This window comes from Apus apus, chromosome 12 (genome assembly GCF_020740795.1).
Source record: "Apus apus isolate bApuApu2 chromosome 12, bApuApu2.pri.cur, whole genome shotgun sequence".
Classification (NCBI taxonomy): Eukaryota; Metazoa; Chordata; class Aves; order Apodiformes; family Apodidae; genus Apus; species Apus apus.
In genome coordinates, this window is record NC_067293.1 from 8,393,290 (window position 1) to 8,418,462 (window position 25,173).

General features: G+C 39.1%; 1 protein-coding gene across 3 annotated transcripts in view; it reads right to left on the reverse strand.

Annotated features, from left to right (window-relative positions):
* Positions 1 to 25,173, reverse strand: part of IL1RAPL2 (interleukin 1 receptor accessory protein like 2) — a 349,582-nt gene that overhangs the window by 92,058 nt on the left and 232,351 nt on the right. For all 3 annotated transcript variants that reach the window (XM_051630650.1, XM_051630651.1, XM_051630649.1), the window contains exon 6: positions 5,104 to 5,178. In XM_051630650.1, coding sequence (XP_051486610.1) covers positions 5,104 to 5,178 — 75 coding nt within the window. The remainder of the gene's footprint in view (positions 1 to 5,103; positions 5,179 to 25,173) is intronic.

The following is a 25,173-nucleotide window of genomic DNA, read 5'->3' on the forward strand; positions in this document are numbered from 1 at the left end:
TCATCAAAGAGCAAATCAAAAGACATGCACAACACTCAGAGGACTGACCACAGAGGAGTTTCAATGCTGTTTTCAACCTGCAAACACACTAATAAAAATTCCTTCCCAAGTTGCTTTCAAATCACTTGCTTCATTTGAATTACTTTACATTTCAAAATTTCTGTATTGATTTTCGAAGATCACCACCCTGTTCAACTAAGATACTTATCAAATACCTGTATGTCCAAATATGAAAAAAGCATCATTTAATGAGCAAGTCAGCAATGATAGACACTGCTGGATTGTCTTGAATAGACAGGCCTGGTATGAAATTGATGTCTCTGAAAGATCTTAAAGAATTAAAAAAAACCCAAAACGATCTGCATTTTTAATTTTTAAGATGACAAGTGGGGTCTCAATGAAAATTCAGACTGGACAGTGAATGTAGTATCTTAACAAAGTCCGCAAATGTGTGGATTTTCACTTCTTCCAGTCAGTGCTTCAAACAAAAAGGACTTTATTTTTTTTCTGAAACTATTTTTATTTCATTCCCATGCCTGTCAGCTGATGTAATTTTGTATATTCACTTGCAGTTTTTTTAAAGTAGCTCTATTGATCTACTTAATATCTAGTTCCAAGGAATTGCACTGTTAAATCTTCTAGAAACAAAAATATTTCTTAATAGGTCAGCTATTAGGAAAAATGAGAATACTCATAAACTACATGTCTTCTTTTCTCAGCATCTTTAGGAGCAGAGAAACTACTACAACAAAAGTGAGTTAAACCCCTTGAAATTTTCTCTGTTCAGTAAATGAATTAACACAGATGTTTCTTGTTTTGTTTTCTAAGACTCCTGCTATATTTCTTAAGTAAATGCCTGAAAACAAAGCATATGATACATAAATGATATATTCCATTAATATAGACACAGACATGCAAACGTTCATTCCAGTCACAACTAATTCATAAGAGATTAAGTTAAAATTACACTCACTGCAATACATTGTACAGAATTAATAGACTTAATTTCTATTCTGATACTGTATTTTTGATACCCTGTGGAACACAAATGTAAAGCTAGATAACTCTGGGAGCTGCTTATATACAGACTAGATGCAACTCCTATAAGATCCTTACAGATCCTTGTCCAGCCAAGGATCAGCAGAGCCCAACTGTGCTTCCTTTCTTCCCCAAATCCTTATGCCCCTGACATGCTGCTTTTACACCAGCTGAGAGCTGGCAGTGCAGGAACTCACAGCTACTTATGGATCAATCAGATTTTGGCTCCTTGATGCTAACAGAATTGTGCAAAGGAGCTAGCTGAGAGGAGAAACCTACTCTATCATCACATAACCAGCATACAAAAGATTGGTTATCTTTCTTTCTATGTTCTCAAAGCCCAAAGAGTGAACAAAGTTAGCTGGAAGGAGCTAAAAAAATAAATGAAGAAATCAGCAGAATTATGTGCACAGCATGTTCCACTTACTGTCAGAACAGCTGTAAATGAATATAGATCTCTAAAACTTACTGCACCACAGCCTCAAGACTTCTGACCAGGGTTTTGATTTTTACTTTTCTAAATCATGTAAGGAGCTCTCTGACCTCAGGGATTTGGCATGAGCTATCCATATACACGCTTAAGTTCATATGGCAAATCAAAGCAACAGCAAGTTCTTCCTCTAAAAAAAACCAACAGGTCTTTGAACAACTACTTTCAATCACACTGGCATAAGCTTTAATAAATTCACACAGAGCTTTACAAGGGAGACAGTCACATTTAAGAAGAGTTTGTAGGAGAACCAGAGTTATGGCACAAAACTTTTCATGTTCAATCTTCAGGGCTTTCTGCTAAAGCCACACTATCTCCTGGGCAGAAGACCTATATATATTTTAGCTCATACTATCAAATTTTATTTCAATGTCATGAAGACAAATCCAGGTTACCTTTTTTCAGGAAGAGCATGATATTATCAGATGAATGATACACTTGCAAAAGCATATACTATATAGTACAAATAAAAAATATTTGTTAAAACCAAGATATAATAATATGAAATATGTGGCCTACTATGCAATCAGGAATTTTGCTGATCCCAATGAAAAGAGCTACAATAAACAATGGGGATTTTTTTAGTTTTGTTTTTATGAAAAAGCAGCAGCAAATTAAAACAAATGAAAAAGCTGTAATTATTTTCTAGGTCAGTCCAAAGATGAAGTGATTATCTGACCTGCTAAGGCATCTGAGACAGTGAAATTGTTTTGGACTGTTTCTCTCATCCTCTGGGACACTCTTTTGTCTTCCTGTCAACCCTCTTCCCTGGCTCTGTTTCTCTTGTTTTCTGTATTTGCTTGTGCTGGAAAGAAGCAAATTCTAGTTTCTGCTTCTCTCTAACCTTGACAGAGTTGGTTTTGATCTGTGTCACATTCCAAAGGAAAACAGAAAAAGCAAAAAGTACATTCATGCTCCCTAAGAAGAACAAGGCAGACTCTGGGCCATGTTTGAAGCCTGAAGGAACACTTTTATCCACTGTCAATAAGAATTGTGCATACCTATTTTCATGTGAATCTTCTTATAAAGGCTGAAAGCCAAAAGGTGAATAGTGACATCTGCAATCAGGTCAAATAAGCCACTAAATAGCTAGGCTGCTGCCTAGAGTTCTAGGAAGATTTTGCATTGCATTATGTTAATTATTAAGGATAAAGACAGTAAATAACTAATCTCTTCTGCTTATAGAGAAAATACAGCTATTTCTTTAAAGATTAGTTTTCCAAGAGAAATCTAAAATAATCTCTGCAGAATGAGTAGATGGATTAAACTCCTACTTCTTTTGTGGTTTAGTGGCATGCTCATACTTCCACAACCACTGAACCAGAAGGCTTATTGGGTGCTTTGACTCCATGGGCTAAAGGCTTTGTAAAACACAGAAATTTTGCTTTGATTTCCAATAAAATACTGAAGAATGTCACTTGTTCAAAACTTCTCAGAGCTTAACAAGATTTCAAAAAAGTATTCCAGTAGATGACCTTACTTAGAACTTTATCCTCTGATTCTTTGCTGCAATCAAATATGCACTTTCCTGCAAAGCTCTAGCACACAGTGAGGGTCTGCAGCACCCCGCAGAGGTCAACACAGCCTCTCAGCCCCAAGTTGCAGGTGGCCTGCACAAGATGAAGGTATGCTGAGAATTTTCTAGCTCTATTTGCCATTTAAAATCAAGAGAGAAGTCAATGAACTTCATTGTATGTTAAAGAAATGAGTTCAGGTTCTTCTGTAACCATTAATATTTACACATAATATGAATATGGTTTAGTGGTAATAACCAAACACATCAACATAGCAGAAAAAAAGCACCATATGTAAATACAATAATCTTAGGGGACAACCAAGGGATTACATCACAACATATACAGATGCAAGATTTATATTTCCCTCTAGAAATATTCTGAAATCCTATTACTGAGCCATCTCTCCACAGAGAGGAGGGGATTTGTTTGTTTTCTTTTTTTTTTTTAATCAAACTTCTTTTTAATAAGTCAGAACAAAATGTTTTCATGCAGAAAAAAGAAGGAATTTAGTGCAAAACCAACATTGTCCTGATGGAACAGGGGAACTTGAAAGAGAAAATGAAGATGGAATAAAAATGCAGGAAATGAAGATGTGCACTCCTTGAGTGCCTTTATTACACAGATGTATGCAGGGACAGTTTGCTCCCAAGGGAAGTCATTAGAACATTGACTTTTAAGAAGCTGGACCAGGAGACTTAATGCAGCCTTTTGGGCTGATTCAAACGTTGATTACTGTGTTTTGCTGTTAATTCTACTAGGCTTTTGACTATGACTTCAAACCCATTTTTCACTTCCCCCCTTTTAGGGCAAATTTCTGCTCAGCTACAGATACATGAGTCCAGTGAAGGGAAACCTGGGCATGCACACATGTGACTGTCTGCAGAATTCATCTGGCACTGGCTGCTTCCCACATCTACTGCTGCTGGTTTCCACGTGCAAGTCCTTACAGATTCCCAAGTAATTCCAGGAATTTGACAGAAAGCTTGTCTTTAAGATTAGCTAAGGTCACAAATGATTCATATTTTCACCATGATCCAACAATCACATTTCAATTCAAGCCCAATTTTTAAATATTTCATAGCATCTTAAGCAATTGACTGAAACTGCTAGGCATCTTGTTTCAGAACAAGGATGTGCCTTTGTACTCAACTCAAGGACTCTGTAGGCTTCACAAAAACAAACAGCTTTACAGCAATTATATCAGCCCACTTAATATGTTTCATTCTGACCCTGCCTTTAAATACCATTCCACCACTGAATTCTAGCTAACTTGGGTATAAAAGGAAGAAGAGAGTCAAGCTCAAGAAGGATAATGACACAGCTTCAGCATGGAGTGAATAATCCATTTCTGCAACACATCTCTTATAATTTAAGCTCTTAGCTCCACAGTCCTCAAGAACCACTCCAATTCTGCCTCTCAAATATAGAAATCTATTTTCAAGTCACGAAATAAAAACTCTGGAACTTCAAATCTGATCCGTTCTCTCAGCACCAAGATGCCCCACAGTTCTCCAAAGTTAGCAGAACTCTTACATTATAATTTCTCAACATGAGAATAAACACAAGCTGCCAGCTGAGATGCAGAGATACACATTCACAGAACAACACATAACAGGAGTGAGAAAAGCATACAACATTTCAGTCAAAAGCCCTTTCTGGTAAGCATTCACAACAACCTGAAATGTAGTTTTACATTAACTTTGAAAGAAATCAGCACTTCTTTTATGAGAATATTTGTCTAGATAGGGAAGTGAACATCAACTGATCAATTCAGTACCCACGTAGACATGTATTAGTGTATCAATCATGTATTAAAAAGAGCAGTGGTGCTTTATATTTAACACCTAATGTAACCAATTAGCACTGCCATCCCCTGACATTACACAAGTTCATTCCCTTAAATTGCCATGACAGTAAATTCTACAGTTATAAATGAGAAACTGCAAATTGATTTGCTTGTAGTAACAGTACCATTAAACCTTCCTTACCACTTTCAGTTTTTCCCATCTGCTACCAGAGTGGAAGTTTAAGATCTATTATTCCCAGAAGGGGACTTACCCAGCTGGACATCTATAACAGTTGGCTGGTTCTCCATGGGGAACAATGGCTTTGGAGGTTTGTCTGTGAGTAAAGCTAGAAAAGAAAATGAGAGAATGTAATGGAAAAATTGAGACCAATGACTACAAAAGAAAAGCTCTCTCATGTACACGATCAAACGTTTGCACACTTGATGGCATATAAACACTTATTACATAATATGGCTGTTACACTGTTAACGTGTTATCACTTTTCTAGTGGCCTGCTGATGCCACAGAAATGAGATATTTCAAAAATAACATTTTAAATATGAAGCAGCAAAACCCCCTCCTGCAACATTAAAGCACTTAATTTGAAATGCCAACAAAATCTCTTTCAGCATGACCAGTTCAAGCATGTCTTTATAGTTGCCCAAAACAGTACTTAGATGCTCAAAGAAAACTTGCACAGAATTTTGTCTGATGAACACCAGCAGCTTCACACCTAGCTTACACCCAAGACAGGTGGGGCACTTGGACTCTTTTCTCAAAGCCCAACTGGGGACCCTGCCTTCTGCTATACAGAATTACCACCATCTGAGAGCAGGAAACAACACCTCAGACTGGCCCTAGTAGGCCACTGCTCCAGCCCCTCGGACAGGCACAGGTAACACTACTTACTACGGAAAAGTACAGCTACGGACACAGGCTTCACGACCCACTCTGAGACCTTAGTGCCAGGCTGTGACCTACCCTTGCAAGGTACTAGAACTGACAATGCAGCACACTAAGGACTTTCTTTGCCTTACTTGCCGTTCTAGGATTTCATGCCCAGCCACATGCTGGGACAGCTTTGAATGCATTTGTTTATGCAGGTACCAGCTGACACAGTACACTACTGAATTAAGACTGAGAGGAGTGCTCACACAGGGCTTCTGTGTTTTGTCCCAGGGTAACACCAGGCACACTACCCAGGGCATTTCTTGAAGTCCCAGGTGCTGGATGACAAGCTGGCAAGACACTTCTTTACTAAGAGGCACCTGGCAATGCACTATGGTTCCCAGAAGATCCCAGTGGAGACAGCCAGCGGCTGCTTAGGAGCCAGACTGCTGGAAAGCTGCTTAAAGTGCTCTTTTTTTCTCTGCTTATATTCACCCCACTAGGAAGTAATATCTAAACTTTAAAACAATAATCAAGGTGTTGAGATATCAACAACACTTCTCTTGGTGTTTTTCCACAAAACATTTAAAGCCATGGTGTTGTACAAATCAATACAGTGATCTGATCCTCTGCAACTGCTCATCCGTTTTATTTCCCAGAACAGGTTATACTTGCATTCTCTCTTTTTCAGAGGTACAAGGAACATGCTGTCCAAGAAGTGCCTCAGATAGAGGCCTGCTAAAGAGTCAGTCTCTGCAGTTAGTTACACAGTGATCTTCACCAGACAAGGGAGAGCATGAATTGCTGCAAAGAGCAATCTCTAGGTACCCACAAAATCAACTGAAGAAAACAGCCTTGAAGGAGCAGCACCTGCTTCTAAGTGCAAATGCAGTGCTAAGAGCCTAGAGACTAATTTTTTCGACCACAGCCCTACTATTTCAAAAATCTTTAATTCCTTATTCAAGCATGTATCTGACAGACTAGTAAGCTTTCTTGAAGTAGCACAAAACAGTTAAAAACAAAGAGCCTTAGGATAAAATTTCTTATGGACAATGATAATCAGCTAGAAAAACTACCAGGCATCTCAGTAAACCCCAGTTCAATCACTGTTTATTATTTAACACAGCTCTGCTTCCCTACACTATTTCCTACCTTGCCTCTGCAACAGCCTCACAGTACACTCCCTGTTCCCATCAGACTTCTTTTATGGCAACCACAGTAAGAGACAGACAGCCCAAACTCTTGTCACAATGAACAAAGCCTCTTCGTGCTACTTTTGAGGGGCTCACCTAAACACCCCTTCTTAAATTCAATGCAGATCACCTGCCTGGTGTGCCATGTGAAGGTATGTTCTAAGCTAACAGGCACCACCTGTGCTCCAAGGAGCTGAATTGCTACCAGTGTGAAGCCAGTCAGCACCAGGGTCATACACTGAAATCCAGCTGCTTATGATTTGAAAGTCCTCTTTCTTGTAATTCAGCACAGCTGATATGTTTTCCAGACCAGATAACTCTTCTCAGGGAGATGAAGGCAGAAGGCTAAAAATGTGAATTCATATATGGCTAAGAACTGGCCAAATGCTGGGGAAGTGTCCTCTTTCTCAGGGTGGATAATAACTTTTCCTTTTCTTGTGATAAGTACTCAAAATACATATACTGTTCTATAATTTTGCTTTTGATGTTCCTCCTATGCATTTGTTAATGTAATTTGAAATTATGAAAGGAACAATTATCCAAATATGAAGTGAAATGCAGGGAATATAAGGAAATCGTTTCAAATCTTTTATGAGACAATTACATGCCAACCTGCTTCCTTCAATCAAAGGATCTGGCATTTTCCCACTCTTAATTAACATAGAGCCTCTACTATCATGCAATCAAGAATCTGGCCAGCCTTTTGACAGCAGAACTGATCTGTTTGAATAGCAGCCTCTGGGGCAAATAACAGCATGCCAAATCCTTAATCTGAAATTAGCTCATAGCCCAAGTTAAGGTTTTGTTCACTCCTAGTTCAAATACACATGCTTCCAGGCATGGCTTAGATCTACTTTGGCATCTAAAAATCTTGGCAGTGACACTGCAACTTTCACACCATAGAAAATGGAACTAACTGTGTGCAAAATGCTAAATCAATATGTTAGCCAGAGGGCACATGTTGCTTAGCATTATACCTTTTAAAAAATAGGTACCTAACTCCCTTTGGCTCATCTGAAATCCCAGTTCATGCCAATAGATTTCTCCATGGCTGACAGTAAAATGCTTCGGGCGTGACCTGCTACTGCTTTTCTTTTATGTTGCTTCTTACACCTAAGCAAATGTGTGAGCCAACTGTGCAGATGTAAATGTAAATGTGACAGCTATAGTCGTGGCTGCCAGGGAATGAACTGTTCACTTGCAGAGTTAAAAGCTTGTCTACAGAACCAAGAGTTCCCACCTGTACTTGTAATAAGTATCCTCTGTGGACTGAGCCTCTAACACATTCACCAGCAAGTCCCCCTGTCAGATCAGAACAAATGCTTTTCAGGTTTTTGGCACAGCAGTACATTACCACACCAGGTGAAAAGCAGTGGAAAATCACATAAAGCAACTCATTCATAAAAATGCAACTTTGTGAGGTTGTGTTTATATGGGGACACTGTTCCCTGATTAGCTGTATTGTAGTGTGTTCTACCAGTCAGTCAAAACACACTTTTTCAACATTCAGCTATTCTGCTGCCTTTCCTTCACCACAGTATCAAGCTGACAAAATGATTGCACCTCCACCCACAATTCACTGTAACAGAACAAAGCCATTGCAACAAAATGTTGTCAAAGGATAAATGTCACCACCTTTGAAAATAAACACTGAACATTTATTCTCAATAAACTCAGCACTTGTGTGGAAGCCAGGAGTCAGTAGCAGGAACAAAGAGGTTTTCTTTGTTTATTACTATTCAAGCAGGAAATGCAGCTTTTGGGACAATGGGGTGAAATGATACAGCAACTGGATGCTGCCCCCTCTGCCACCATCACCATGAATATCACTTTTTGAAAACTCTACCTAGGTTCAAGAGTGCTTCAATGCACTGTTTGGTCTGCCTGTGTGGGACAATTTTCTGCAAGAAAGAGTTTAGCATTTTTATATTAGCAGTAAATCATTTGAATTCATCACATGAATTCTTTTTATGACATAGGAAGAAGTACAACACAATCACAGTTTTAAGGAAGATGCTGTGTCCATGCTGAACTGCAGCTCACAAGGCAAATTCATTTTGAGGTGCTCAAACGCTCTTGGATCATTACTGGTGGTTTTGATTCTGACCCATTAAGTCCTCAACGACTTGGAACAGACCTGTGTTTGACAGGTCATACTACTGCACCAAGAAGCTGACCATGACTGTAGCTCCCTTGACTTTGAGAACAGTCAAAATCACTAGCTGTGTCTGTCCTGTTCTCACCAGCTGCTCCAACAGCTTCTGCTGCAGCATGACCTTGCACCCCATGGTAACTGTTTAAAACTAGTAACAGCAGCTGGCAATTCCAGGTGCAAACTCATCTTGGAACAAGATGTCTTGTTGCCAGTCTTCTCACCTAAGATGTCTGCAGCATGGAGACAGCTAAACTGCTTTGCAGAGCAGGAGCATCAGGTACTGGATGAACTCTCTTGAATTCATGGAAATGTTAAGAAAAGTAGAAATTAACTAGATTCAGATTTGGGATCTTCTGACTTTCAGATTTGTGTAGGACCTGCTTTCCCCTTGTTATAAGGCAATCAAGTCATGTAGGGATGTAGAAAATGAAATTGTGAGATTCTGGTGGAACTCCTCCAACAGAATATAATTTAGGGGTACTTTGGTGAAGTGAAATAGAAACAATAGCATAGATTGCACATTACTGAAGCACAGATGGCAAAATCCCACCAAGTGCCCATCACAAAGTAATTACAGTAGGGCTGTACATTTCACATTCCTGTGATAACCATGGTAAGTATGAGTGGCAGCTGAATGTTATGCATTTCCTGATGAGAAACATTCAGTGCCAGGGATGGCACATGCTACTAGCAGTGCTGTCACTAGCCTTACTGCAAGGTGGGTGCTGCAAAGCAGAAGAATTCCGTGTCAGCAGGCCTCTCCCTGTACTGATGCCATCCAGTTGCCTTACTCCAACAGCTGCCAACACACCTTTCCTTTCACTGCATTTTTAAATCTCACAGATTGGATTAGATTATGCTTGATCATTTTACTCCCTTCCTAATGTGGATCATGCAGCTTTCTTTTATGAAGCAAGCATGAGTTTCCTCTGAAATAGAGAAGAGTGTGTAATAGATTGTTACTGAATGTAAATTACATTTCCCTGCAATATGATTCATTAAAAACTCAAATGGAGTGTACTTTTTTAATAGAATCAAGTGCATTTAACACAAATGACACATCATTTTATCTGCACTCAAAATGTTTCTCTTGGACTCTGAGCAGAAATAAGATGCTTGAAATTGCCCTCTACTTCAGGGAGATCTGCAAAGACCATGTAATGACATTTTATCTTTTGGCTTTTAAAATTCTTTTTTCTTTCTGTCTTATAAAAACGTAAAGAAATGGTGACAGATGAAGCCAGATCCCATCATCCATCTTGAAGGGACAGCTGGAGACTCGGCAGGCAAATGAAAGCTATCATTCCTGTCAATTTGAAGCCAGACTACCAAAAGCCTGCAGTGCACAACCAACTAATATTCCATGATCAATCTGACCACTTGTGCACAGTGAACTACTGCACCACAGCACAACCCCAGCAACAGGAATTATCTTGGAATGAATTGCATTGTTTCAGTAAAACTCAAAGCAACCCATTATTCTTTGAAACTAAAAACCTCATATTAAATACAGGTAGTGAATAAAAAAATATCAAAATTTGTGGATGATGACTGCCAGCTGAACTAAGTATTAAGCACCTATGATACTATATCTAGGCAAAGCCATGGGTGCTGTTTTGGGGGCTGGGAAAAGCCACTTCCAGGCTCAACAGCAGCCTCCAGCCAGTGCACATCTCAAGTCTAGTGAAGGAGCCAGTGCTTTTTTTCCATCTCTCCTAGTTTGCAGTTTCAGGCAAGGTCATGGCTTACCTGTGCCCTGAGACAGCTACTGAAGATTGACATTAAAAATGTACTTCACTTCAAGTCTCAAAGGCAGTAGAGACCATTTAAAACTTGTATTTGAACATGATTAGATGTTGCACAGTCTCACAGCCCAGCCTGTCTTGATGTTTGGAAGGACCATTAACCACGAGCAATGTTAGATAGAATTTTAATTGAAAGGTTTTTTTATTTACAACATTCACAAGTAACAAACGTGGACACTCTTGTTAAGTCATCTCTTGCCAATTGATTTCACTCCATGGGGGGGTTAATGAGGAGGTTTCACTCTGCCCTATCCAGCCTATTAAATCCGATTAATTCTTTGGATTAGCACCCTGGCTTAAAAAGTTTTCTACAGTGATGAAAAATGTTACTATACTGGACAAGGAAAATCTTCTCATAAAATGTTCATGCAATATTTATGTAGGTTCTTTGTCTCTATTTTCTTCATTTTACCATGGAAGAAGTTTTGCATTGTATTATTCACTAAGCACATGTAGCATTGTTAGAAAAAACTGGGCTGAATCATGTCATAATTAGTTAGATGAGCAGAAAAATTAATAAAAGCAGACATAATAAAGGCATGTAAAGAAATAATAGATACACTCACTACTGTTTATCCTGCCTCATGACCAAAATTCAAGAAAATTTAAATCTTCTAATGAAAGACAATGTTTTAAGAAATGAATGAGACAGATATCCCATTAAATTTGTCTTCTTATTTGAGGCAAAGGATTTAAAGGAATTAAAAAAAAAAAAGTATCATCCATAGAAATCTCTGGTGGGACGACCCATTTTCAGTCAGCAGTGCTGCCATCAGAGTTTAAACCAGCTGTTGGGAAGCAGAATACGCCTTGATGATCAGTGTGGGACCTGAGTCGTTCAGTATCAGCTCTATCAAACACAGGACAGTTTTCTGATTCATGAAAAAAATTTCTTTTTCACAAAAATACACCAAACATGTTCAAAGCACTGTCTCAAAAAGCAATGTTATGGAAAACTTCATAGCTTTGACAAAAAGAAGTTCCAGATAAATGATTCACATCCTAAGTCAGTGAGCACTCTGAGCTCCATGCATCAAGTTTACAGAAGGTAATTCAACAATAAACATGTAATACTTTTACATATCAGTTGAAAATGTTAAATGATCAGTGGAGGTGCAAATGGCAAGTAAACCTTCATGGGGAATGTGACTAAAGGCTGCACAGAGAGTTACATGTACAAAAAAACATGAGGACAAATGTAATTCCAGTACCCACTGGTGCATCTCTGGGCAGCCTGTTAACAAGCCCAGTGACATGTAGCACAGTTGACAAGAAAAATTAACTTGCCAGTGAAACAATTCAAAGACCTTGCAGCAACACTAAAAGCAAAGGAAAAGAGGGAAGACACAGCCAAAAAGAAGTCTTTGGGACTAAACTTGTTTTGAATCTATGTGACCATTGCTAAACAGGCTGTCAACACACCAGACATGTAAATCAGAGGAGCATAAAGAAACCTTAACAGCAGAGTAAGGGATGGATTGTACCTGTCCTACAGAACAATCTGAGCACAAGTTATACTGTATGCAGCAGAAACTGCAGGAGGGTCTAGCTTCCAAATCCCCAGAAATGTGAGATTAAACAGTCCCACAGGCATTTGAAATGGCTGCAGATAAGGACTTAATCCTTCAGTATATTTCCTCCATCCTTTATTAAAAGATTAAGATAATCTTTAAATCTAGAAAAACAAATAGAAAACCAAACCAAAACAACAACAATGGAAAGAGCCAAAAAACATCAAGCAGAAAAAAGGAGGAAGGAGGACAGGAAGGGAACCCACTCTGTTTTCATTAACAAATCAGCACTGAGTTTCTTCCCAGCCAGGGCTCCACACACAACATGTGCGAGAAGGGGAACTCATTCCCCCCAGCCTTGCTGGACAAGGCAGCACAAGCCCTCTGTGAACAGGCATGGATGTGACACCGATGGGCTGCCCAAACACCCAGACCCTCTGCCTACTTTTGCCTGAGCTACTTGCACTTAGGCAGGCACCGGGAGAGGGGTTTCTGTTCTGCAGTTCCTCCATCTGACTGCCAGGACAGAAATCAGCACTGCTCCCACCCCTCAGCCACTGGGACACTGTTGGTGGAGCAGCTCAAAACAGATCGCTTTCCTCAGCTTCTACATTTCTCCGCTGTTCTCAGAGGACCATTCATGACTCAGCTTCTAGGCTTTCTGCTACTTTTTTTCCAGCAGCCAGATATAAGTTTTGCACCAGGAATGTAATTTCTGAGAAATTTTTCATGAAATGGTGTCAGCTTGCTGTAATGAACCTGCTTGAAACTTCATTTTCCTGCTGAAAGTGTCTTCTGTTTGTCATGTGTTGGAGCAATTTAAGATTTTGCTTTGACATTTTCAACAAGAGAACAAGACAATTCAATCTGTTCTAGGTAGAAGTGCCATTACATTTAAACTACATCATTCAAATGAAAATCAACATACCATTTTGACTGCCATTTTATATCTTATCTATGATTATGTAGTACTAATGCCTCAGCTCATGGAACAATTTTCAAGCAACAAAGTCAGTCATTTAAGAAGATCCTCCCACCATTTTTCCAATAATTTCACACTGAAACTTCCATTTCTTTCTCAGTGTTCTCAAGTGGCATTCTTCAGACATGCCTTTATGAGAGGAATTTTGAGAATTTTAGCTTTTGTTTAAATGTAAACTGAAAGAAAAATCTGAGGAAAAAAAACCCCACACAGTTCCTTCCAAATAAAAACAAAATTTTCTGACCATCTATAACATCTCAATCCCAAAGGACGGGATGACTGACTGGTGGGGAAGCTAAGCACAAACTCAGAGGCTGTATGATTTGTCACATGCATCACATGGGGAGTGTAATAATCCGCCCTGAGTACATGTATTTTTTACCTACCACCAATCCCCATTTGAAATTTCTTCTCTCTTTTGTTGTCTGCTTTAAGATGTATTATGCAACACATTTGGCTCTCTCTAATCAACACGTACATGTCCATCAACTCCTATATATGCACAATAGTTACCAATCATGTTTTATTTATTACAGGAAAAAGGATTATGTCTTTTTAAGTTTGTAAGTCTTTTACTTCAGTTCGAAGGCCTGCTTTCTAGAAACATAAGACAATGTTTTAAACTGAAAGATGTGAGATGCATAGCTAAAGAGCATCACGGTTTGTCAGGAGGTGAACAATACTGGGATTAATAATTACAGAACAAAGTATTTTAACAGGGTAATATGGAGATAATCTAAATATGGGGTTGCAGATGGGAAATATTATCACTCCCTCTCCCAGATTTTTATTAATAATTAAAGAAAATATTTGTGTGTCAGCACACTTGTAAAATAGACACTATGTGAAGATCAATCCTTTATCTACATTACATCATTGCTTTTTACAGAACCAGTGGATAGAGAAAGGAAGGGCTGGGGTTTGTTTGGGTTTTTTAGCAGTAAAAGCACAGCAGCACTGTAAAAGGGTTGGACCACAGAAGCAAAACTACCATTCAGCTGTAATGTGAGTCATCCTTTTAAGGCAGAATTTCGGTCTTAATCTGTTATTATTTTCAGATTGTGCCTGAAGACCATCTTCTGTAACATGCTGTTGTTGACTATCACCCACCCAGCAATGGGTCCCTACACATGCATTACTGATACCACAACAAAAAGGAGCATTCAAATACAACTGCATAATTGGGCTCCATTTCAGCTAATACACCAAAGTAGAAGTCAGAGACTTGCTCAGCCCTTGGTATTGCCCTGCAATGATGTGCTTCCTGCCCAAGGTGCTGTAAAGGAATCTAATAAAGTGTACTGTAAATGGGCAATTTGGGCTGAACACATGGTAGCACTATTTTTTAACTTCTCCAGCACTGACATTTAGGCAAATCTGAGTTGTGGCTGGAATGCTTCTTTTCTTCTCCTACATACTCTCAAGTTAATATATCTCTTTCTGTTGGTAAATAAGCATCTTCGTGTTAAAAATTAGTCTAATCTGGAGCTGCATGAAAGAGTTAAATTACTGTTAACACCACATACTGATCTTGTAAGAAGCTGAAAGCTCCAACACAGTTTCATATCAAAGCAATGGAGCCTTAAGCTTTTGTGTCTATGAATGATGAGCAACATTACTTCAAATGACATCTTTTGTCAGAGTTGCTTGAGCTAAAGACAGAGTGAATCCATTTGTATAAATTGTGGCTTCGTTGCTGAAAGATTACAAAAATATATGGTGCTATCCTTAAGTCTCAAACCATTAATATAGTTAAAATATGCCATCTTTTTCCCAGGAAGAACTAGTAAGTCCTTAAAACACTATCATCAATCATGACTAATTCACTAAATATACAACAGCAATAGAAAAAGAAAATACAGTATAGTAAATCATCTGTCACTACATCAAACATCTCTATTTTTCAATGGAAACTGCAATTCAAGATTTCCAGGGTCTGTGATATAGATGGTTCATAACTGAATTCCTGTCCCACTGAGATTAGCCCTTTGTTTGTCTTCCATTTTTCTAACAGACCCAAAGCTAGATATTTTTATTTGGAAAAACAAATCAACATTAATTTCCCTCAAAGAAAATATATGTCTGTATGCTATAGTTTAGTACTTTAAAAATTATCAACAATTGGTTGGATCTTATAAAAGATATTTTGATTCCTCAAACCTACACATTAACTAATTTATTAGAACGATACATATTTTATACTGTCAGGGTGTCCAAAACCACTATAAGGTAATGGTCAGGAGTACACTATACTGTAAAAAAAGTTCCTGTGCACTGGTGTTATCTTGTTTTATTCAGATCATAGCCTTATCAGTTGTATTCTCATCATGCTATGTCATGGTTTGGAGCAATGAACACTTCATTGTGCAAAAATGAAGGTCACACTAACAAAAGGAACACTAATAGGGGGAAAATTATCGTGGGGACACTAAATCATTTTTAGAATCCTTATTTAATTAATCATTTTGTAGCTGACCTTGCTTCTGCAGAAGTCAATGGCAAAGTTCCAGTTCTGTGGATATGAACAGGATTGGGTCCTTTAAAGTACTGCATAATTTATGAATGTTGAAGATAGTGTATTTTACACCAGAATTTTCTTTATTACTTCTCAATACAAAACTTCACCAAGAGTGCCAAATTGCTGTATAAAAGCACCCCATAATACAGTACATTGATTTACTACATGTTGCATTTTCCTGCTAGAAATATTTAGTGTTGTTACTTTCAATAGACAGATGTCTAACGGAGCAAATTTTCTCCCCCACCTTCTTCATGAAGATCTTCCTCTCAGATTTTACAAACATGTCTATCACAAACTACCATCTCTCCATTGTTGGCTGGCAGCCTGACATTTCCTTAAATAATATGTGAACTGTCTCTGAGGTAATCAGAGCTCTCCCTGAGCCCCAGCCCCCCATGGCGCAATGCCCACAGCACTGTGAGAGGACTTAGCAATAGGATTTATGCTTTCTTGGAATGGAAACAAACCAACAAGGATTATTCTGCAGCCATATTTCTTAGTTTAAAGAGCCTGATGTACCAGAGTCCGACGTGAGTCATGAGAGAAGCAGGCAGCTCAGGGGCACAAGTGTTTGTCCTTGTCTTGACTGTGGTAGCTGAGGCAGATTCTCTTTTCCACGACCAAGCCATGGCCTGGGCGGGCAAACTGGCTTGGTAGGAGGTTAGGCTGCACCTGAGGAAACCTGCTCACTCTCTCTTTCCTCATGTTATCTTAACTTGAGAGGTGTCACTGTCTCTTTTGTATACTGATCACTGATCACAGTTAGTTGTAATAAACAAGCTTTAAGAAAGTGTTTTCAGAGGACCACATGTTTTTGTCTTGTGCTTATCTCTGCTGTGTCAGCATGTTTGGAAAATCTGGATCAGGCAAGTAGCATCCACCAGGGATTTGCACTTCTGTTGGAGGAAACAGCACAATGGAGTGTGCTCCTTCCATCCTTCTAATGGCAAGCAAGCCTCCTCCCCCCCTTCTCTTTCCACTTCCCTCTGCATCTTAGAAACATGATTTACCAGGAGCACACACTGAAATATCTTCTTCAGGAAGCAAGTATGAGGAATCCTAACTGGGAACAGGAGAGGCATGTAAAGTAAAAGCACGAGCCATGGGGACTGTCAGAGATGCACTGAGATAAGCACATAGATTTGGGGATGAAACATTTCCTTGTGGGACCCTCTGCACAGGAAACCAAGACATGAGATGTGGGCTTTGACAAGATTCCCTGATGGGAGCAAGCTTTCTACCACCAATGAAGCAGTGCCTTCCTCATGCCCTAGGTAAAGACCTAGCCTTGAATCAATCAGTTCATTTTGGACTGCTGCAGAGGGAGCATGTTTTAAGAGAAAGGAAAAACCCTCATATCAAGAAACTTCCTATATTAATCCCTCTAGTGATATAAATTTCATCTGGAGACCTTTCCTTTGAGAGATGAAGGTGCAGTCCCACAAGCGAGCACATTCAGCGCAAGCAGAAGCTTTGGGCTGATTATCATCACACTGCTATTTATCTTGATCCTTTCTGGTTTTAGACTCAACTTTCTGTGGTATGAGTGAGATGACTCTGAGTGCTGGCACAGCAGCCTGTCAGAGGAGAGTAAACTTGGCACCTGAATTCAAAGTTCCCAAATTTTCGAGGTAATAGTTTGGTAGGAAGGTCTGTGATTCTTAGAGTTTGTTTGTCCTGGTACTCTTGGTAAGCACATTTTAAAATACATACATTTCACTATAAGTTTTTTGTGTATTACCTCCTTTCCCTTATGTCACCCTCTCAGGTTTTAATGCCTTTCCTTTTTCACTTCTACCTATTGTTTTTTTTCTATTTCAAATATGATAGTGAGAAGAAACAGAAATGAGGAGATTTCCATTATATTTTTACACTGTTTGGACACCAAGTGGTTCTCAAATATTCAAGGTAGGAGCTCAGTTAGTTTTTTCAGACAATTGGTTTATGAAGGGAAAGAAAGGTGTTATTGGTTGCCTGAAACTGGTGGTAAATGAATGTCAAATTCACGTTAAGATGTAAAAAAAACCAAATCAAAACATGAAGAGTAATATACCTCTTCTCCCCAAATATGAACACCTTGGTATGACATTTTTCCTGTATGAAATGTAGTTATATAATTTTCTTCAGAAAATTAAGACAATATCTTTGAAGCATTTTTAACTTCCCCCAATTTAGAACAAATGTGTTAAGGAGGACTGTAGGCAAAATAATAATAATAAAATAAAATCACATCACTTTCTTTCCCCACATAATTATATTTAACTACTGTACTGAGGAACATGCTATACAGAACTTAGCAAAGGCTCATCTTTCTTTTCCAAGGCTCTTAAACCCTACACAGCTGAATTTCTACATAATCTCCCAAATGTGTCCTTTTATACCTTGCCATTAATTTGATTAATCTGAGTGTACGGTTTCAGGATATTGAATTTCCCCCGGTTTTGCATAATTTCAGACGATGCTTTCATTATTTCATTAAGCAACTGAATTGACTGAAATTACTCTTACATGTTCAGGCTTCAGATTCAGGCAGATAAAATTTCCTAATTTAAACTCATTTTAGTTTTGAAAGCTTTTTTTCGCAGCTGCAGCAGCTAGAGCCTTAACTTTTGCTTTTGTTTTTTTAAACCCCCTTAAATTCTGAAGGAATCTGGAGAAAAGCGAACTACTAACTGTATCTCCCATGTCCCAGCCTTCAAAGGAGGAATACCCCATCCCTCACAGAACTCAGCTGTAGATATTCCCTTTCCATTGAACTGCCTGTTCCTGCACAAGTTCCTGCCCTTTCCTTTGGGTTGGCACACTGAGGCCTCTAAGACAATGGAAAAGCTTTTCAAGTTTGGTTGTCTTGCAAGACTTGATACTTATGTGAGTAAGGCTCAAGAAAATCCTATGCTGATATCCACATACATAAAATAGACAAACAAATCTGAGGTATTGCACAAACTGAGAGAGAAGATGGAAAAAATGCAGAGATCAGCCTGGGAGTTGCCTGCTCACTTTTCTAAATGTCACGGCTTTTGTGAGAAAGGAGTCATTGCCGTACCTTGAAGGACAAGCTCCAGCTCTGACAAGAAACTTTCTGAGGGAAGCTCCAGAAGAATACACTGCTTTCCCTTCGCAGTCCCTCCTCAGTCTCTCCCACTCCAACTAGAGCAATTAGGCTTTGTCCCTGACTTAAACATATCCAAATCCCAAGCACAGTTTTTGGTCGAGCCTTAGCTCCAAGACCTGTAGCCACTGCCTATGCTTGGCATCCAGCATGAGCATAAAATCACTTCTCTGTTCTGCAAAGACCTTGCTTGGCTGATCACAGACTTCACGTACAGCTGAAATGTGTGAGGCACCCAAACGCTGACTACCTTAGTTTCCTTTAATTCTTTTGTACATTTGAAATTTATAAATCACCAGCTTCCAAAATGCATGCAAGTAAATGACTGCTCCCAGGCTGAAATATGTGTGTGCCAAATCCCAGGTCAAGCTATTGTACATGGCGCATTTATAATAAACCCATATGCTGCAAGAGTTTGACTCTGACCACACTAGCATGAGACAACTGAAGAAAAACAAACTTGCCATTCTCCTCTTCATTAGTGTTGTTTCCCATTAGGCCCATTCCCATGGGGTAAAGGAGGCCACTACTTTACCAGAATTAGACCAAACAATGCTGTACAACACTCTGTCAAAGGAGCTGGGGACAGGTAGGAAATTAACCCATCCTGGCTCTGCTGTAAATCTGGGTGACAGGTAGGAACACACAAGACAGGGTCATCCAAAAAGATCCACGATCTCTCCCCAGTGTAAGCTATTACTTTCTGCTTGTTGATTCCTCTGTGGACCAAACAGAATGATCAGAAGCAGTATGAAACGTCAGCTTGTGTTACTCGTGAGCTACGAGCATGTCATAAACTGTCTGCTCCTCTCTCACATGGAACTGTCAGGTCACAAGGACGGTCCAAATCATGTTCACCTTCACTGGGAAAGGGAGCTCAGCACTTTACTTAAATGTCTAAGACTATTTCTTAAAAGCACATATCCATGGAATCCTTTTCCACATCTTGACAGAAGGAGCAAAAATTCATGAGGGTGCCTGTCATCTCCAGCCTACACCAATCTGAACGCTTCCTGAGAAGTGGTATCCAGTATTGATGATAGAAAAGATGACAGGCAGGTACAAGACCCAAGCAGCTGAGTGCATTTATTCTGATCAAAACTGCATAAATGTACTCCCTAAGGAAGGTTCCAGTCAGCAGCTCTCTATAGTCATCACAGACACTGAACTACTGCAAGACGATTGAGGAATATTTTCAGTGCAAATTTCTTGACCCTGGTGTGCACCAACCGTAATTAGTGACATTGGCTTCTGTTCCTGGTGGCTGTGATGCCCAAAGTAGTAAATAATGATGATGGATGGGCTCACAAGTGATAAGTAAATATAATCCCACATCCAGATGAAACATTTCCAGATGTCCCTTGTATGTCATGTCTGCACAGACCCCAACATGCCCTTAAACTGGTAAATATCCCAAGCCTGGGCTTTGAATCTAGTGGATCTTCATTTTGAAGGCCAGTGTGATTAGTTGAACAGCATGGTAGGATGCTGGGTTCTTAAATAATCCAAGTTGGCCAGTTTGTTTCATGTACTTCCATTCTCAGTTAATAACAATTACTTTTGCTGTAGATTGTATTCCTACTGCTGCTTTTTCATTACAAACAAGGCCTCCTATTCTTCTGCTTCCCAGTTAGTCTGAGACAATAGTTCATTCTCAGTCTCATCAGTACATATGCCCACTTGCCAAGATCTTGCCTAACATTAAGCCACTCCTCCAAGTCTCTCCAGCATTTTTAATTAAGCGTTACCACACAACTGAAAATTACCACATTTTCTAGCTATTCATGAAAATCAATACATCCCTAACTGCTAGGGAAGGCTTCCTAAAAGGTTTGCTCGGTGCCAGTTATTGTTGTCTCAATGATCACTGAGTCTTTGAAAAAATCATGACAGATACACAAAGTCAACAGTCTGTTAGCACAGCAGTCAAAGAGCAGCAGCTGGCAAACACCAGTCACTTGTGTAAATGATACACAATGAAGTCGTCTTACATGCCTCTAATTTTGCTCCCTGAATGCAGACAAATCAAACAAGTACAAGTTTGGACATGTTGCCAGTTTTATAGATCAAAATCCTGACCCCAAGAAAGAGGAACCTGGGATGAACTGAGTGGTTTTGATGGTACTTTTGAGCTATTTTGAATGAAAATGACAGTTTTATATGTGGGAATTTGGGGTATTTGCCTATGGTTACAATCCTTTAAGAGAACATATATAAAACCCAACAACCTGTAAACATCTTATTTAAAATGAATACCTTTAAAATTTGGGCAAAATTGATACCACTGAATAACATAATGGGCAAAGATATCATCATTTTCTGAACACTTTAAAATTAATATTAAATGTAGTGTAACTTCAAATTATTATTATTATTAGTGCTACCACTATTAGTGAGCTGAATACTTCTCAGTAACTCAAGACCTAACATATGGTCTCGGTGTTTTTGTTTTCATAATTTCTTGTGTAAAAGGAAGGAGAGGCGATTTGGAAAATCTGCAATCTGTTTAAACAAAATAATTTATTCAAACCAGAAAATACATTACATTAATGGCTACTCTCTTCTCCATAACAGTGGATAATCTAAGGTACAGTCACTCTGCCTCACAAAAGTCTGTTCTGTTAATGAAACTCAACATCACCAACCCGCCCCACTCCAAAAGAAGCATAGTGTCTGACAATGTTATGTTTATCCTCTTATAACTAAATTTAATTTACTGATTCAATATCAATCTTTTTGTTGGAAATCTTTCTGTATTCAAATTTCTGATTCTTCAGGAAAGCAGCTTTGTACACCTTGCTCTCAATAAAAGAATATAAATAACTCTGGGCACAGCTCAGTCACAGAAGCCCCAGTGATCTGCTTTTCTGACACACTGAACTGGTCTCATACAGCAGATGGAGGTTTCTGTCTTTTACCACAGCCTGATCAGATACCTGTGTGCAAGATCCAACATTTTCCCCAAATACACAAGAAAAACATAGCTTCCTATCAACTAGTCTTCCAGCCAGTATAGTAAAAAGCCAAGACACTCATATTACCTCCATGCCAGTGCACACTGCAGACGCCACACCTTACCAGAGCTCAGGGGCTGGCAGGTGTTGATGCTCATCCTCCCCCTCCAGCCAGGTGAGGCTGGGTGGAGACAGCACCATCACTGTCACATGGACACTTTGCTCAAGTATTAGAAGTGTTAGTAACTCCCTTCTGCGTCCTGTACGAACCTGTCTGGCTTCACTTGGAACCTTCTAGCTTATGTTTTGTCTTTTGCAGTGACCCTCAGTGAGCCCTTCTATATGAAAGCACCCAATACACCACCAGAAAGGCACCTTCCCAGTACTGGAATCATTAGAGACATTTAATTCTCTCAATATGAAGCCCTTTCAACAAGCTTTTATCACCAGCCTCTTCTTGCCAACAACTGCCTTGGTCATGCACCATGGAACCCCTGTAGCTCCATGAGCACAGCACCACAATGTGCTCTTGGCCGTGGGCTCCTGAAGGTGCTTTGGCTTTTCAGGATATACTTTGTAGGTGTGCTTGGCTTCCCTTCTTGCTGGGCCCATCACTTTGTACATGCTAGTGTTCAAATATATGCTGGTTTAATATATCCAGTATGACAACTGATTCAGATAATGCTCTGAATTTTTAACAAGGCAAGGCCTGTTTTGATCAATACATGTCTTCCAAGAAAACAGGATCATAAATAAAACAAATTTAATTTTTAATATGAGAATTAACATCTAATAGAAACCCTAGCAAGGCAGGAGCAAAGCTATTATTATAACTCTCATTTTAAAGTCTTTATTGTCTTGGGAACTTTTAATAAATAATTCTTGCCTGTATAATAAATCTGCTGCTCGCTCTTTGATTTTCACATGGCTTAACCTCCATTGTTTTGGGAGGGTGTTTGAAAGACCATGCAGTACCTTTGGAAAGCTGACAGTTCATTTCATATTATTTACTTACAATGCCCTGACCCACTTTCATATCCCCACTAAGGAAAGGGTTTCCCATACAGTGTCACACAAGGGGGACATTTGTAAAGAAGGACTATGGCAATAAAATCCTATTTGGAAAGTCATCTGCACTTAAAAGAATAATGTTTCAACTAAAGGACATTATTGATACTGGAATAAGTAGCTATAATTGACCATGAATTCATTTAAGCTATGAAGAGGTATTCAACCACCAGAAAAACAAACACTTACAATAGACTTTTACTAAAGAAAGGCAAAAAACCTCAATTTCATTTAAATAAGACTGACTAGCTTATAATGTGAAATGTTTGATGTGGTTATAAAGGAAATGACTGAAACAGATGACCTGGGAAGTCCCTGCCAAATGCTGTTCTTTTTATATCAATAAAAAGAGTCTCCCTGTAGGAAAAGAAGGGATTTGCAAACACTGGAAAGCAGCATTTCATACCTTTACCGTGTTGCCTTTCGAAAGCAGAAAAAGCTTTTTGCTAAGTGGTAGAATCTCTTTTTTCCATTAAAATGCGAATAGGAAGGTTAGCTTCAGCTTAAACCATTGGAAAAAAACCAACAGACACACACACACACACACACACAAAAAAAAAAAAACCACCAAAAAAACAGCATAAGCAAATAGCATTTAGCTTGAGGTTATACATTGGAAAAACAAAACAAGTTTAAGCTAAACGAGACTTCCACTGGGAAAGAGAACTCACTCAAACAGGAAAAAAAAACCAACACATTAACCAACACAACCCCCCCAAAAAAAAACACCACACCACCAAACAAAAAACCCAAACCCAACAAAGTGGGGAGCAATTCTAATACCTTCATTTGCTTATGTGACACACCCATGGAATACTGCTTTCTTTTAAGAAAGCCAAATTCTGTGGCAAAACCTAATGCCTCCTGAGTGGAAGTGTATCACATGGTAGTCCTGTCTTTTGGATCATGTGAAATTCACTAAACCATGTCTTTCATCTATTCCCGTGCTGTAAAGAGAGCACTGCACAGGCGTGCACGGATTTACGTGGGCACGTAGTGGATAAGTGCTTAAGGTCTGTGCAGGGATCAGCAGCACAAATTTGCTGCACCTTTTTCTGCAGTATCTCAGAGACCCGGGTCAAACTGTAATGATAGGCCTGTGTGGGTGATAAATGCAGATTTGCCGTCTCTCTTTCATCTGAGAAATGGGGCTCTTATTTCATGCTTGATTATTCTGATGTTTGTTCACCAGCATATGGGGAACATGAAGGCAAGTGAACTTTTTTACTTAGCCAAAATTCAGCTGTGAATAGGAAATGGCCTCATCCTTCACTGATGCAGCTAAAGACGTAGAAGCTCCTTTCAGACAGATAACTTCATCCATACTGAGCACATGCCCCTTCTTGCCCTTTTCACACAGAACACTGCATGTAGTATAATGAGTGTCAGGCTGTGGAGTTCAGAATCACTAATTGTACAGTGCACACAAGCTTCCACAATATTCCAAATTAAATTACAATTTCAAACCTAAATACAGTCAAGGGACAGAAGAAAGTAAAGATGAAAAGAGGAAACATCTTAGCCCCAGGAAATTCCCAGTGTGCAGCCCTGAACTTTGCATCCATACTGGTCAATAGGCAGTGGTTTCCATTTTCATTTCATGAACAATTGCATCAAAGCAATATGAAAACTTGTTTTTCAAGCTGCCCAGCCAGCAGCCTCTAATATTCTCAGATTTACACAAAATCTGAAACCTGCTTGTAATGTGGTCTAAGTTAATTTCCATTTCACACTGAAGTGCCTTTTAGAATCTAGCTTGTATTCTGAGACTAACAAAATGAGTGGATAAAGGATTTCTTCTGAGGATTGTACTCAGCATTTTCGCTGTTTTCTACATCTTTCCAGGAATGCAGGTATCTGCATCCACTGATGTTAATTCTATTCTGAAAAATTCAAATGGTTAATATTCTCTCAGGCTGGAAGACAAGATGCATTGATGAACACCAGAGTCATATCAGCCAGAACCATAGGGAAGTTTTTATTTTGAGGGTCTACCACAGAAGTCAGCAAGATAACCACAACATATTCTAATCAGAGAAAGAAAGCATCTGAGTCCAGTGCTAAGCAAATATTTTCTCAGGCACGAGTGTAAAGATGCAATGCACCTCCTTGAGTTCAAAGGATTTCACATGCAGGAGGGAGGAAAATCAGT